Raw genomic sequence first — 16,384 nt, 5'->3', positions numbered from 1 at the left:
ATGGGGTCACAAAGAGTCGGACACAACTGAGTGACTGAACTGAAGTGAAAAGAGAAAAATTTGAAGTACTAAGTCCATTTCTGAAACATTTCTGAATCTTCAATATGTAAAAAGAATGGTAATTATTTTAAGAAAATTTAATATTAATCTTGATATTCTATTTAATTTATATAGATGTAGTTCACTGCTTAAGTAAATGATTTCTACCTCATAATCCTGGTGTGCACATTTAGCTTGAAATACTTCAGATGTTATCCATATAACCCTGAGATATCTCTCGCTACCTTAAGGTAGTATTCTCCTAACTTTAATGACTGTTACTGTAGTAAGTCCTGGAGATAGAGATGGCAGTGGTTGCACAACAGTGAAAATGTACGTAATGCCACTAAATTGTACACTTTAAATGGTTAAAATGCTAAATTTTGTATTATGTGTATTTTGTTATTGTTGCTGTTGAGTCACTCAGTCGTGTCTGACTCTTTGCCACCCAATGGACTGCAACATGCCAAGATTCCCTTTCCTTAACTCATGTCCATTGAGTTGATGATGCCATCCAACCAACTCATTCTGTCTCCTCCTGCCTTCAGTCTTTCCCAGCATCAGGGTCTTCCCCACTGAGTCAGCTCTTAGCATCAGGTGGCCAAAGTATTGGCTTCAGCATCAGTCCTTCCACTGAATATTCAGTGTTGATTTCCTTTAGGATGGACTGGTTTGATCTCCTTGTAGTCCAAGGGACTCTCAGGAATGTTCTCCAGTACCACAATTCAAAAGCATCAGTTCTTCAGTGCTCAGCCCTCTTTATGTTTCACCTCTCACATCTGTACATGACTACTGGAAAGAGTTGTGTCTGACTCTTTGCAACCCTGTGGACTGTAGCCAGCCAGGCTCCTCTGTCCTTGGGATTTGCCAGACAGAAATACTGGAATGGGTTGCTATTCCCTTCTCCAGGGGATCTTCCCAACCCAGGGATCAAACTCACATCTCTTAATGTCTCCTGCATTGACAAGTGGATTCTTTACCACTAGCACCACATGGGAAGATAGCATTCTCTCTATGGACCTTTGTCAGCAGAGTGATGTCTGCTTTTTAATATGCTGTCTAGGTTGGTCATAGCTTTTCTTCCAAAGAGCAAGAGTCTTGATTTCATGGCTGCAGTCACCATCTGCAGTGATTTTGGACCCCAAGAAAATAAAGTCTGTCATTGCTTCCATTTTTTTCCCCATCTGTTTGCCATGAGTGATGGGACAGGATGCCATGATCTTTGTTTTTTGAATTTTGAGTTTTAAGCCAGATTTTTCACTTTCCTCTTTCACCTTTTTTAAGAGACTCTTTAGTTTCTCTTCACTTCCTGCCATAATGGTGGTGTTGTCTACATATCTGAGGTTATTGATATTTTTCCTGGCAATCTTGATTCCAGCTTGTGCTTTATCCAGCCAGGCATTTCTCATGATGTACTCTGCATATAAGTTAAATAAGCAGAGTGACAGCATATAGCCTTGACGTACTCCGTTCCCAATTTTGAAGCAGTCCATTGTTCCATGTCCAGTTCTAATTATTGCTTCTTGACTTGCATACAGGTTTCACAGGAGGCAGGTAAGGTGGTCTGGTATTCCTGTCTCTTTAAGAATTTCCCACAGTTTGTTGTGATCCATACAGTCAAAGGCTTTAGTTAATGAAGAAGTCAGTGTTTTTCTGAAATTCCTTTGCTTTTTCCATGATCCAGCGGATGTTGGCAATTTGATCTCTGGTTCCTCTGTCTTTTCTAAATCCAGGTTGTACATCTGAAAGTTTTCAGTTCACATAATGTTGAAACCTAGCTTGAATAATTTTAAACTTTACCTTGTTAGCATCTGACTTGAATGCAATTGTGCAGGAGTTTGGACATTCTTTGGCATGGCCCTTCTTTGAAAACTGACCTTTTCCAGTCCTGTGGCCACTACTGAGTTTTCAAATTTACTGATATATTGAGTGCAGCACTTTAACAGCATCATATTTTAGGATTTGAAATAGCTCAGTAGCTCAGTAGAAATTCTACTACCTCCATTAGCTTTGTTCTTAGTAATGCTTTCTAAGGCACACTTGACTTCAACACTCCAGGATGTCTGGCTCTAGGTGAGTGACTACACCACATGGTTATCAATATAACCATGGATATAGTTCTTTTGTGTATTTTTATATAGTTCTTTTATGTATTCTTGCCCACCTTTTCTTAATCTCTTCTGCTTCTGTTAGGTTCTTCTGTTTCTTTCCTTTATTACGTCCATCTTTGCATGAAATATTCCCTTGGTATCTCCCAAGTTTCTTGAAAAGATCTGTCTTCCCCATTCTGTTGTTTTCCTCTATTTTGCATTGTTTACTTAAGAAGGCTTTCTTATCTCTCCTTGCCATTCTCTGGAACTCTGCATTCAATTGGGTATGCCTTTCCCTTTCTCCTTTGCTTTTCTCTTATCTTCTTTTTTCAACTATTTGTAAGGCTTCCTCAAACAACCACTTTGTCTTCTTGCATTTCTCTTTCTTTGGGATGGTTTTGACCACCACCTCCTGTACAGTGTTAGGAACCTGCATTCATAGTTCTTCAGACACTCTGTCTACCAGATCTCATCCCTTGAATCTATTCATCACTTCCACTGTATTCTCATAAGGGATATGTTTAGGTCATACCTGAATAGCCTCATGGTTTCCCCTACTTTGTTCAGTTTAAAGCCTGAATTTTGCAATAAGGAGCTCATAATCTGAGCCACAGGCAGCTCCTGGTCTTGTTTTTGCTGAGTGTATGGAGTTTCTCCACCTTCAGCTGCAAAGAATATAATCAGTCTGATTTCAGTATTGACCATCTGGTGATGTCCACATGTAGTGTTGTCTCATGTTGTTGGAAAAGGGTGTTTACAATGACCAAGTGTGTCCTCTTGGCAAAACTCTGTTAGCCTTTGCCTTGCTTCATATTGTACTCCAAGGCCAAACTTGCCTGTTTCTCCAGGTATCTCTTGACTTCTACTTTTGCACTCCAATCCCCTATAATGAAAAGGACCTCTTTTTTGGTGTTAGTTCTAAGTCTTGTAGATCTTCATGCTGCTGCTGCTGCTGCTGCGTCACTTCAGTCGTGTCCGACTCTGTGTGACCCCAGAGATGGCAGCCCACCAGGTTTCCCCGTCCCTGGGATTCTCCAGGCAAGAACACTGGAGTGGGCTGCCATTTCCTTCTCCAATGCATGAAAGTGAAAAGTGAAAGTGAAGTCGCTCTGTCATGTCTGACTCCTAGCGACCCCGTGGACTGCACCCTACCAGGCTTCTCCGTCCATGGGATTTTCCAGGCGAGAGTACTGGAGTGGGGTGCCATTGCCTTCTCCAGTAGGTCTTCATAGAACCATTCAACTTCATCTTCTTCAGCATTAGTGGTTGGGACATGGACTTGAATTTATGTGATATTGAATGGTTTGCCTTGGAAACAAACAGAGATCATTCTGTCATTTTTGAGATTGCACCCAAGTACTGCATTTCAGACTCCTTTGTTGACTATTAGGGCTATACCATTTCTTCTAAGGGATTCTTGCCCACAGTAGTAGATATAATGGTCATCTGAATTAAATTCACCCATTCTGGTCCATTTTAGTTCACTGATTTGTAAAATGTCGATGTTCACTCTTGACATCTCCTGCTTGACCACATCCAATTTACCTTGATTGATGGACCCAACATTCCAGGTTCCTAAGCAGTATTATTCTTTACAGTGTCAGACTTTCATCAGACTTTACTTTCACCACCAGAAGTGAGTGAAGTGAAGTGAAGTCGCTCAGTACTGTCCAACTCTTTGCGATCCCATAGACTGTAGCCTACCAGGCTCCTCTGTCCATGGAATTCTCCAGGCAAGAATACTGGAGTGGGTTGCCATTTCCTTCTCCAGGGGATCTTCCTGACCCAGGTATCGAACCCAGGTCTCCTGCATTGCAGGCAGACGCTTTACCGTCTGAGCTACCAGGGAAATCCCTCACCACCAGACACATCTACAACTAAGCATCGTTTCCACTTTGGCCCAGCCTCTTCATTCTTTCTGAAGCTATTTCTTCACTCTTTCCCAGTAGCATATTGGACCACGTACTGGCCTGGGGGGCTTATCTGGTGTCATATCTTTTTTGCCTTTTCATACTGTTCATGGAGTTCTTAAGGCAAGAATACTGGAGTGGTTTGCCATTCCCTTCTCCAGTGGACCATGTTTTGTCAGAACTCTCCCCCAGTGTGCATCTATTAAAAAATGAAAAGTTAAATCTATATGTAGTGGCCTGGAATGATGGCCATTCAATGTTGTGTGTTTAAAAGTTGTAGAGTTATTTAATAATACAGTATGTGGCATGATCCTAAAATACAAACCAGAACTATATATATGTTTGCGAATAGAGAAAGGTGTAGATGGATTCGTTTCAGACTAGTAAAACTGATTGTGTTAGGGCTGTAAGTTTAGTGATGGATTTAAATTAACTTTTTGTACAACCATGTTGTTTAATGTGTTGTAATATTGTTTTTGTAATTGTTTTTGAAATTTCTGAAGTAAAAAAGCCAGGAGGGAAGGGGGAGTTGTTTTTAACGATAGAAATTATAATAGGGATCACAGTGTGAGTTGCTGACCGAGAATGGTACAAGAGAAACCTTGGTACTAGTAGTGATCTTTATCCTGATGCAGATGTTGGTTACACCAGGTGTATTCACTTTATAAACATACATAAGTTTGTATGCTTATGATTTGTACAGGTTATTGTACATATCAATTAAACGTTTCTTAAAATTATGGCACAGAAATACAATGGAATACTTTGTTTTTAAAAATACTCTAAATATTTAATGATATATGGAATTGGCCCAGAAACAACAGTCTCATCATTATAAAATATATAAACACACAGAATGAAGACTCCAATAAAAACATGACAATATTATTAATAGATATTATGTCCAGATACCATTTTTTGGTTTGGAGATTAGGGGGTTGGGTCATTGAGGAAGTTGGTAGAATTTGGTAAAGAAAACCAGATTACAGGATATTAAGCAGAAAATAAAAGTGAAGGAGAGAGGGAACGTTTTTTTTTTTTTTTACAAATATAAGAAAGAAAAACAATACTAACTGTTGTTAGTGTTTTTTTTTTAAACGAACTGTAAGGTCAGGTAATTTTTTTTTAACCCCAGCTAGGAAGAGACTCCTACTAGGAAGGGACTAATTTCAGATTTCAAACTATCAAGTATAATAGTAGGTCGTTATGAAAAAGCCCCTCCTTCAGCAAATTCATGCTGAATTACAAATAATTCATGCTGGATACTTAAGTTTTGTTTAAGCATTCAAAGAAACTGTCATTGATAGGATAGTTTCCATTGATTATAGTAGATGCAGCTCATAGTAGTTTAAGAAACCTGTACTCCTCCCAGTTTTAACTAATTAACTATTGTCATTTCCTGTGATCTTTTTGCTCTACAGTTACCACTCAGGGGGCAAATAATATCCCCTCTGGCCAGAGTGATAATAAAATAAAATGTATGTGAAAACACATTAATAGAATTAAACACTATCCAGTTGTAAAGTTACATTCTTTTTCTTGTTTTTTCTTCAGCCCTAAGTCATTAGTTGTGAATGTGGTTATTTCAGGTGGAGTTTAACTTAAAGAGTTCAAAAGTTGAAGTTTATGAAAGAATGCATTTTTTTCAGTCGTTTTGCAAATGTAAATGCAACATGTAGTGTTTATTCAAGTGTGAGTTGTGATGCAATCCATTTTTAATATTTTAGACTAAATTTTAGTATTTAGTACTTTATATATCAAATTTAAATATAAACATTTGTTATTCTAAGTATTGTTGAGCCGTCAGGGGAATTAGCAGGCTTTTTTCCCTATTAACAGTCATTCTTAATTATTAACCATGTTAATTTAAAATGATTAAAATCCCAAATCAGATCTCCAGGTGTCTCGCAGGGGGTTTGCTTTTTTTAGATTAGCCCTTAAATCAGTAATAATCTGGGTGGAACTAGAGTTGGGTTAGGTTGGAGAAAACTGCGTGGCACTAGGACCCAGGGGGCTCCCGTGAGCGGATCTAGGGGCCAGATTGCAAATTCGCGGTGACTCAGTCTGGTCGGCTCCTTGCGCTCAGCGGCCGCGGCGGCAGCAGCAGACGTTGGCGGCCGAGCTGCTAGGATCAGTTCCCCCGGGTTTCACCGTCCGAGACTTCCTTCGGGGCGCCCCAGGCAGGTCTGAGGCGTCCGGGGAGCGCAAGGGTCGTTGTGGCGGGGAGGAACGGGGGTTGCTCGGCGCGGGAAGCCCTCGGGCCTGTGCACGGGGAGTAACATTTGCTCCGTCTCTTCCTGTGTCTGGCTTTATTTGCAGCAAACCAAGATGGAGTATGAGTGGAAACCTGACGAGCAAGGGCTTCAGCAAATCCTGCAGCTGCTGAAGGAGTCCCAGTCCCCCGACACCACCATCCAGAGAACCGTGCAACAAGTATCCTTTGCGAGGCCTCGCCACCGCCCGCGCCGCTCTGCCGTGCCGGGCCCGCTCTCGCCGGCCGGGAGGCTCCCGCCGCCCCTCCCCCTCCCCGCTCCCGGATCCCTCCGCCCTCCGCGCGCCCGCCCGCGAGCAAGGCCCGCCCGCCGCCGCCGCCGCCGCCCCTGCCCGGCGCCTCGCGCACGCGGCCCTCGTGCCCCGAGCCCGGGCCGCCGCCTGGCCCGGCGGCTTCCGGCCACAAGAGGCCGGGGGCGCCCAGCCGCCGCCCGCGATCGCGACATGTGCACCGGCCGGGCGCCACGTCCTCCCTCGCGGCGGGCCGCTCGGGAAGGCGGAGTGGCTGGGTGCCGGCGCGGACCCCCGGCGAGCAGGCCCACACAATGCGCCGGGCGTGCAGGGGGCGGCGGGCGAAGCGAGGGGCCGGGCGGGCGCGCTGCGTGCGCGGCCGCGCTCGCCGGCCTGAGTAGGGTGGAGCCGGCGCGGGGTTTGAACTCCCTGGGTGTGGGGCCCGGGATTTCTTCCAGGCCCTGATCCTGAAGAGCCGGAGACCTAGGAATGAGGGCTCCCAGGACTCACTTCGAGGCTGCTCAGGCTAACACCTGTTGCGAGCTCCCTGCCTCCCAAGTGAGAAATCTTTGGCTCGAGACGGTCTGCTCAGTTACCCAAGTCTTGACCGAGTTTGCTGGTGTAGCGGTCCTGTTGCTAAGGCTTTAGTGGCAGAAAGGCTTAACAGAAGAACCAGAACCTCTGCTGTGTGTGCGCTCTGCAGTGCCCTAAACTGCGGTCAAATGGAGAGCTCTTCCTGCATCTAATAAAGGAAACAAATTCACCCGATCATAAAATAACTTTTAAGATGAAGTTAATTGTTTAAAAACTTCAGCCTGTGTTCAAAAATGCCTCTTAATTTTTATTGTTAATAAAGAGGGAAAATTGGTTAGTACGGAATTTGGTAAACTCTTTTGGTGTAGTTTGGACTTAAGTTTAAAATACTATAAACTTGGGGTTAAATCGAATTACTTGAAAAGCTCTGGTAAATAAAGTTTCTCAAAGTACTGCATTGCTGTAATTTAAAACCTCGAATAGGCGAGTATCTAGCCTTTTGATTAATTAATACTGATTATTTTAAAATGGAGGTGTTAATGATTTAGGTCTGCTTGGTTTGGTGTTTGTTTTTCTTAAGCCATTTTGCTACATAGTACTGAGGGAATAGTAGTTGGTTTGGGGTGTATTGGAGCTTGTATTTGAAACATTGCTGTTGCGCAATCTTAATTTGTATTATCATAGCTTTAGAAATGATAGAAGTTGAGTTTTGATGAATTATAGGTGTTAGTATGACAGTTAAGTTAGCCAAGTCACAAACCACATTGTAATTTATTCTGTAGCATTGTATATCATAATTTCTTGTTTTAGTGCGTTATTTATTAAGTACTCTGTATGCTCAGTACTGTGCCTGGGCTAAGAATCAAATTTACAGTTCATTCTGTATGCCTGGAGCATAGTATACTGTCTGCATAAGGAACAATTTAAATTTCAGTAGATAAAGGTTAATAGTATTTTAAAAATACACACTGCTCTATATTTTCAAAGTGCCTAATGATGACCTTGTTCTTTGTTTCCTTAGCAAAGAATGTAATTACTGTTTTTGTATAGACTTGAGCACTTTTAGAAAGACCGTTATAATAATATGGATAGATAGCTTAAGTTCCTAGGAAGTAAACCTTATTAGGAAGTGTTTATGAAAAATTATTAGCATATTAGCATACTGTTAATCTTGGCTGTTCACTAAAAAAAGAAATCACTAGGGTTTTTTGGTCAAAGAAAGTACAGCTTCTAGAGAAATGTATGTTGATAGTTAATTTATGTTCTGGCCACTGAACACTGAGAATATTCTAGTGTGTGATAAATAGCTGATATGGTGTGCCTGGAGTTTGTATAGTGGATTTAATTTAAAGATCTAGGTCTACTGAGAAAATTCTAATAAAACCCAATTAGAGGTGTTATTAAAAAGCGTATTAGGGTTTAAAAGGGCATGAAGAAAGACGTAGCAGAGCAGTATGTCATTGTCGCCTGCCACAGGATGGAAACCTGCACGTGTGTGTCACTGGTAATGGCAGATCCTGGTGGGGGAGTAGGGGAGAGGGGATAATTGTAGAACTATTGCAGTGCAGTAATTTCATAACAGTGACTTTATATAATAAGATTTGATATGTAGACTTGTACATAAATAGCATTTTATGTAAATTTCTTGAATTCTGAAGAAAAATTCTAATAGTGTTTAAGTTAAAAGGCGATTTTTATAAGGTTAATTTCTGTAAGTGATCTCTGAAAGACTTGTTTTTGTTCATTTGGAGTGCTTTTCCTTTTTGTCATTATTTTATATGTTAATACCTTTCTGATTAAGGTTTGTGGTTTTTTTTTAGTTCAAATAGGTCAAAGAAATTGTTTTGAAAATTTTTTTCATACAATGTGCACCTATACTGAAGGTGGAAGTTGACTTACTTGTATTGAAAATAATTGATGTAAAATAGTTTAATATTTTAACCATAAAGCTCATAAGAGGTTTAACACAGCCATTGGTGTGTTCTTGGAATAGTGTATTGATGGTTTTAATAGGATAACTTTATTCTTACTGAAAAAAAAATGCAGGCCTAAAAATCACAAAAGAGATTATTGATTTTAGATTAAAAATACTGAATTCCTTCCTTATAAGTTTCCTTAACTACTGTTTGTTCTAGAAACTGGAACAACTCAATCAATATCCAGACTTTAACAACTACCTGATTTTTGTTCTTACAAAATTGAAATCTGAAGGTAAGTAGGGTTTGTGTTGAAAGCTACTTAAAAGTTTTTTACATTTTTTTTTAATAAGTCTTTAAGATGTACTAAAATATATGAAGAATTACTCATTTTAAAGGATTTCATTTTGTAGGAATCACTTGCTTTAAAGATATGGAATGAAAGTGTTACTAAAGCATTTGGATGCTTGATGAGCAGTCAGTTGTTAGTTGGGGGTTTTTGTAATAAATTCATTCTTCGCAAATGAGAAAGCATTTTGCTAGAGAGATTGATTTCTTTTATACACAAATCGAATGTAGGATTTACTAAAAACTTACTATATGGGTGATCATATTTGTATGATTGAAAGTTGATTTAACCAAAATGAAGTCATGTATAATACCATCACCAGGTAATTGTTAATGCCTTAATTCTGTACTTCAGTTATATGGCCATGTACTATTTTAATTGTTAACAAAAAGTAGAATCATTCTATTCATAGACTTGTAACTTTTTTAAACCTTCTAACAGTATACATGAAACCTTTTCATTAACTATTCTACAACCATTTTAAATTACTTTTATAACAAAGCTTGAAAACTAACTTGATTTTTAAATGACATAGTCATTTGATTGTTTCCTATACATGTAATGTATCTCTCTTGACTCTGTTTATTACATGAATATTTATGGAGCACCACTCCTTGCCAGGCAGTTTGCTGGCTCAAGAGCAGTGAAAGTGAACAGAATAATAAGGATCTCTGTCCTCATGGAGCTTACACTGTAGTGAGAGGTGTTCTCAGAGTTGAGTATTCCCTTCCTGGGATGTTGTCAGACACTCAGAATGCACTCGGGTAATTTTTGAGAGACTGATTGGCCTCTAAATGAGAAGTTACGGTGCTTCATTAGTGCTTCTGTAGTTAGTAAAAGCACTACACTTGGAGTTAGGAAATAAGTCTTAAACTCTGACACTCATTTCATCTCTCTTTCATCTACAAAATGCCTGTGTTAGACTACCAGACCGTATGTAAGGTTTCAACTCTTAAGTGCTAGCGAGCGGGTTAATGACCTTAAAATCTCACTAATCTTGTATTTACTCAGATTTTAATGTTTCATGCCAGTGTATAGTGATTTATTTTGAATTATTTTAAAATTTTCTAGTTAATTTTAGGAATTTTAATTTGTGATTGAAGCATGTAAGAGAAACTTTAGAAATTTCAAAACTTAAATTGCAAAAAACTAAAGTTTTTTGGCATATCTTTAAATTCAGCAGCTAATATTCCTAGTTTGATAAGTGCATATTAATGTGATGTGTTATTTCTTAATATAGAAATTTTCTTTTTCCCACATAGAAGTTGTAATTAGATAATGCTTTAAGAACTTTATATTTAGTAAATGAATTTTTCTAAACATAAGTGTTTTACTTGAAAATTTTATTTTCACCAAGCCATCTATTCTCTGTCCTGTCCTCATCTTAAATTCCAAATGTTAAGATTTTTATAATGTTATACTCTTTCTTAAAACTTTCTTGGGATATGAGGATACATCAGAAGTATTTTTAAAAGCAGACAAATGACAAACTTAAGTAGCAAGAGAGGTTGGTGTGTAACTGTCTCCCAGAAGACCTATGAATTATAAAACCATGAAATGTTGGAAAAGGTTTTACTAACATTTGCTATTTCTTCCTGTGTTTATTCATTTATTTGGAACACAAGGTTGCTATATCTAGTTTTCTGTTTTAAAAAATTAGCATTGTGACCATCCATATTAGAGGAGGAGCATAAGTAAAGTCTTTAAATCAATATGCTTATTTATTTAGGAACCTTTTTGCCTTTCCTGCAGTAAAATTTTAGATATGGAGAGACCTCAGATCAGCTCATCTACTTCCCTCACTCTGCAGATGAGAATTGAGACCTAGTAAAGGAGTCTTTAAGAAAGAGGACATAGTTAATTTTAACTCCTTTCACCTTGTGATTTTTTAAAAACTCTCCATCTTGTAATCATAGTTGTAAAAATGGTATAGTGTGTTCATTGTAAGTAAATACACATGCCATTTAAAATAAAATTATACAACTGAATTATTGATGGCTAACAAGACAAAAACATGTGTTGCTTGAGGAAGTTAAATATCTGGCTATTCTTTTATTTTATGGAAGTTTTAAACTTTGAAGAGAATTTAGAATTGCTTTTGTTTCTAAGTTACTGATTGAATGGTGGTAATTGAAACCAGGAAGAAATTTTTGGAGGGTGACATAAAAGGCTCGTAGGCTGTGTTGTGGTGGCTCTAATGGTTCATTTGCAAAGAAACACAGTCTTTTTGTCCCCCCATGCTGTACCCTTGAAGAGTTCAATACCAGTCAGACTTTGGGGACATACTGAACTAACTAGAACAAGTTGGGTTATTTTCTTTTTTAATAAAGTACGTAAAATAACAGTGCCGAAATAGCATTCTGTGTTCCGTAAACCAGTTCCACACGTCTTCCAGCCCTTTAAGGAGGGTGATACTATGCCATCATCAAGTAGAGGCTCTGGAGACAAACTCCTCAGGTTGACACTTTGGCTTCCGCAACTCATAGTCTATTCTGTGTGAGTTAGGCAAAGGCCTCAGTTTCCTTGTTTGTGCAGTGGAGATAAATTAATTCTTGTCTCATGAGGTAGTGAGGATTAAATGCAGACTACTTGGAAAGCACTTAGCAGTGTTTGGTATGTAATGAGCATTGAGAAAATGTTGACTATTGCTAATATTGTTGGTGATAATACAGATTCTTAAAGCATCAGTTATATTCTACTGATATTGGTTCTTCAGAATTTGTTAATATCATCTACGGATTAAACTTCTTTTACATAGATTCTTTTTTATTTAATCTTCTGGAAATTTAAAAATTGTTTTACCCTCTCCCCCCTTTTCTTTTTAGCTCAGAGGCAAGTGAAAAACATGATATAAATGAACGGCAATTATTTGTATGTGAAGGTGATCCCATATGTTCTTTGTCCACTTAATTTTTAATAGGATATCTTTAGTGACTAATACTTTCATATCTGTAATTTGATGTTTGCATCAGGTTCCAATAAAGCTTGAGTACATTGGCCATATATAAACTTAAATTCAATCAGTGGTTCTCAACCAGGTGCAGTTTTGTTGTGTTTCCCCCGCCCATCCCCTTCTCAGTGCCCAAGGAGACATTTGACATTATCTGGAAACATTTTTGGTTGTCACAATTTGCAGAGGTAATACTGGCACCTATGGTCAGTGATACTGCTAAACATCTTACAGTGCATAGGACAGCACTCCTAAAGAAAGAATTACCTGGCCCAGAATGTCAATAATGCCAAGGTTGAGAAACCCTGAACTATAAATCATGGAGCTAATCCTTTGTAATCATTTACAGTATTTTCCCCCCTGGTTATAGCAGATTAATGAAATATTACAATCAATTTTTTAATGTATTTTAAAAGTTACATTCTTGATATATTTTGAAATGAAAACGACTTTAAAACTCAGTAGTAGTGTTATTTTATTACAGATGAACCCACAAGATCATTGAGTGGTCTCATTTTGAAGAATAATGTGAAAGCACACTTTCAGAACTTCCCAAATGGTGTAACAGACTTTATTAAGAGTGAATGTTTAAACAATATTGGTGACTCCTCTCCTCTGATTAGAGCTACTGTAGGTAAGTAATGTTACAATTTTGCTTATCTTGTTTGTGACTGGGTTGGTTTCTGACATGATTGATGATTTCCATAGGAATTTTGTCATCCGGTTCATGTTGAATTGTGATGGGGAAAATTTTTCATTGCTTCTTTTGACATAATGTTAATGATTACAGGAAAAGTTCTCTGGATCCTTTGAGACCAGATTCACTAGTAGTTGCTTTATCAAAGTTGGTTAAAATGGGCCGTTAAAAAGTGATGCTAGTGTAGAACTCCTGTTTTTCCTTTGAGTTCTTTAACTGTCTTTCTTGTGTTATACATGGGGTATAATTTCCAGTTTCACTTTCTTTTACATATAAAGAGAAACTTCTTTGTAAGACAATTTATGTGTAGGACTTTAGGTTTTTACTATGTACCCCCTTGTTTTTAATATTTGCCTTGTATATACCTAATTAACATCAATTTTTTAGTCTTTTTAGAGTATTTCAACTTGTTTTCAGTGGAAGAACAAATTTCTATCACTTTATGAAATACTATTAGATGCTTAATTACGGTAACTGAAATAAGTAGTTTTGGGAACCAACACAACTGACTCTTGGTAAGCACACACATCCTCTGGTAGAAGCAGAAATAAACATGTACTATGGAACAGCCGACCAGTGGGTAGATTTCATATGCCATGGGGTTTCCGCAGCCATATTTCACAGGGACCTGAAAAGCTTCTGTTAATCAGGTTGGTTAAATGGGATTCAGTTAAGAACTTCCATAATGAATCAGTCATTTTCATTAAAAGTTCTCTGCTTTTATATATTTTGTCTCCTGGTGGGATTGAAAAGTACCTGGTTTATCTCTTCCTTACAAAACAGAAGCTCTTTGTAACTTCCCTACAAATACTAAACATTGCCATTATTAACACTCATTTTAAATAGGATATGTAGAGGGCATTTATAATTTGAGAAAAGGGTCTCCCTCCATAGGTTATTCTTGTGGACCCTCATGTATGCCTGATTTTCTACCAGACTCTTAACACTGGTTTAAAAAAAAAAAAGATGGTGAGTGTATACCAGTCTTAATTTTTTTTTTTCATCTTAAGAATGCATTTTGGAAATCTTGCCAAGGAAGTGTATTTGGAAGGACCACATTTCAGTGACTGTGTGGTAATCCATTAGATAGACGTAGAATTGTTTCTGTTAAAGAATGTATGGTTGGTTTGTAATGGGTATTGCTGAGTACTCAGTTTTCATGCCCATCTTTGGTAAATCCACTGAAAATTACAGTTTTTCACTTTCTGTAACTATGGTAGCATTAGAATTTTTTTTGTGAGTGGATGCAATTATATGGGGCCAGATTAATTTGAATTTGTCAGTCTACAAACATTCTTTAATACTGTCTTAGAAGTCGTGAGTGTCAGCAGACTGTTAGTACCAAATTTTATCTTGTGTTTAATTTTTATTATTACTTGTTTTAAAACATGGCTTGGTTTCCTTTAGGCAGATCCAGAACTTTCTTGTTCCCCCAACTCTTTATATTTTGACTTTGGGAAAGAATACATGGCAAGAAAGAACAGATTTACTATTAGTCTTGCTGCTTTTTGATCTTACCAGAAAGTAACTTATCTTTAAAATGCTATCAATACAATGATCCTCACCATACAGTTCAATTTTTTCAGTGGGGAGTAAATCCTGGCCAACAACTTTACTCTTTACATTTTTTAGCTCTTTACCATTGGGAGCAACCTGCTCAAAACTCACAATGGAAAACTCAAAGAGAATTTATGCACACAAACAGTAAAATTTGTTGTTCAGTAATAATTATTATTATATGCTCTGCATTTTGTGTACACATCACTGAATTCTCAAAATAACTATGAAGAGAACTTTTTCTCTTCTAAAAATTTTCTTTTGCAGATTAATAATTTGAAGTACATATAATTTGCCTACTGTCATTATGGTGCTGAAAGATCTGTAATCACTAAGCATATTACATTATGTTAACTACTATTAAATTTTCTAAGGCAGAGAAAAACAATGACACAAAAGTTTTTTGTTACATATTTCTGTATTTGCATAATCCTTAACTAAGAGCTAAGTTACACAACACAGTTGAAATAATCCAGTCAAAGTGACATGATCAGTAAGCCTATGTCAGTCAAGCCTCCACAATCCACGATCACCTTGCCAGTGATTCATCCTTGATCCCCATAAGTGGGAACTGTCGTAGGGGTGTATGGCCTGTCTCCAGGAGAGGGATTGTTGCCAAAAGAGTGGGCATGTAGAAATGTTCTTGACCGATGGCTCATCGACTTTCTCTACCATGGGTCACAGCTTTGATACTAGGTTAAGTCGGAGCTGCTGCTAAGTCGCTTCAGTCGTGTCCAACTCTGTGTGGAGAGCTGTTCTTAGTTCTTTGATGTGTTTTTAGTTGAATCTAATAGTCATATTCATCACCCAGTACTAAGTGTTGCTAATAACATTTTGGTGTATTTTCTTTCTGCTCTTTTGTATGTATTTTTTATAAAATAGGAGTAATTTTAATTAGTAAGAGTATTCTTGGCATTATTGGAGAAGAGCAAGTTGTCTTTTGTACAGATACTTGTTAAAAATAAAAAGAGGGTGAATTGTTGGAAAACAAGATGAGAAACGGCTCTGATTTCTACTGGGATTTTCCACAGATACGCTGTGATGATGCAGGGATCCTTGATAAATATTACGATTGACATGATTTGCAAGTCTTACCATGATTTGGAACATTTAAATGTGTGTGTGTGCGCACGTGAACCCACTTGCAAGAACATGATGTAAGCGCTTGGCATTGGCTTGTGGTTGCCCACAAGGCAATATATAACATAATGCAGTCACATTTCCTAAACAGACATGTTTTCTTTCAAGGTATTTTGATCACAACTATAGCCTCCAAGGGAGAATTGCAGAATTGGCCTGACCTCTTACCAAAACTCTGCAGCCTGTTGGATTCTGAAGATTACAACACTTGTGAGGTAAGGATTTTTGCTTCATACATAATTTGTCTTGTCATGTTGTGTATTAGTAATCTTGAGAAAAAAGAATTCCTCTGAAACAAAAAACATCAAAACTTAGAGACCTAAAGTTACCTTTTGTTTTAAGTCAGTGATCATTTACCTTGCTGTTTTCCATAAAGACCGTTAAGTTATGAAACCTCTTTACTATACTTCCTACAGAGAAAAATCTTCTGTTGTATTTTAGAGCTATTCTTGGGTGTGTATATGTATCATCAGCAAAGCTACTGTCAAGCTTAATCGGTTGTAGTATTTTTCAAAGGTGGACTTAATTAAATGTACTGAATTCCCAGACCATGGGTACATTTTCAGTGTCTCTAAGTTGTTTGGTGCCTCTTGTATGATACGTCTGAAGTATATCTAGTATTGTTTTAATTATAAATTATAGTCTCTTGTTGTTTGTCACTGATCAGGTCAGTAGCAATTTGGGGAGAGAAGAGGGAGTC

General features: G+C 38.0%; 1 protein-coding gene across 4 annotated transcripts in view; it reads left to right on the top strand.

Moving 5' to 3' along the window:
* TNPO1 (transportin 1) overlaps positions 1-16,384 on the top strand; it is an 89,908-nt gene that overhangs the window by 34,671 nt on the left and 38,853 nt on the right. For 2 of the 4 annotated variants that reach the window (XM_070774558.1, XM_070774555.1), the window contains exons 2-5: positions 6,359-6,472; positions 9,211-9,286; positions 12,775-12,924; positions 15,793-15,899. In XM_070774558.1, coding sequence (XP_070630659.1) covers positions 6,359-6,472; positions 9,211-9,286; positions 12,775-12,924; positions 15,793-15,899 — 447 coding nt within the window. Of the gene's footprint in view, positions 1-6,067; positions 6,224-6,358; positions 6,473-9,210; positions 9,287-12,774; positions 12,925-15,792; positions 15,900-16,384 lie in introns of those variants that run through there. The other 2 variants (XM_070774556.1, XM_070774557.1) reach the window with 2 other exon arrangements.

Source organism: Bos indicus, chromosome 20, assembly GCF_029378745.1.
Source record: "Bos indicus isolate NIAB-ARS_2022 breed Sahiwal x Tharparkar chromosome 20, NIAB-ARS_B.indTharparkar_mat_pri_1.0, whole genome shotgun sequence".
NCBI classification, from domain to species: domain Eukaryota; kingdom Metazoa; phylum Chordata; class Mammalia; order Artiodactyla; family Bovidae; genus Bos; species Bos indicus.
This window is presented reverse-complemented; position numbering and strand designations above follow the sequence as displayed.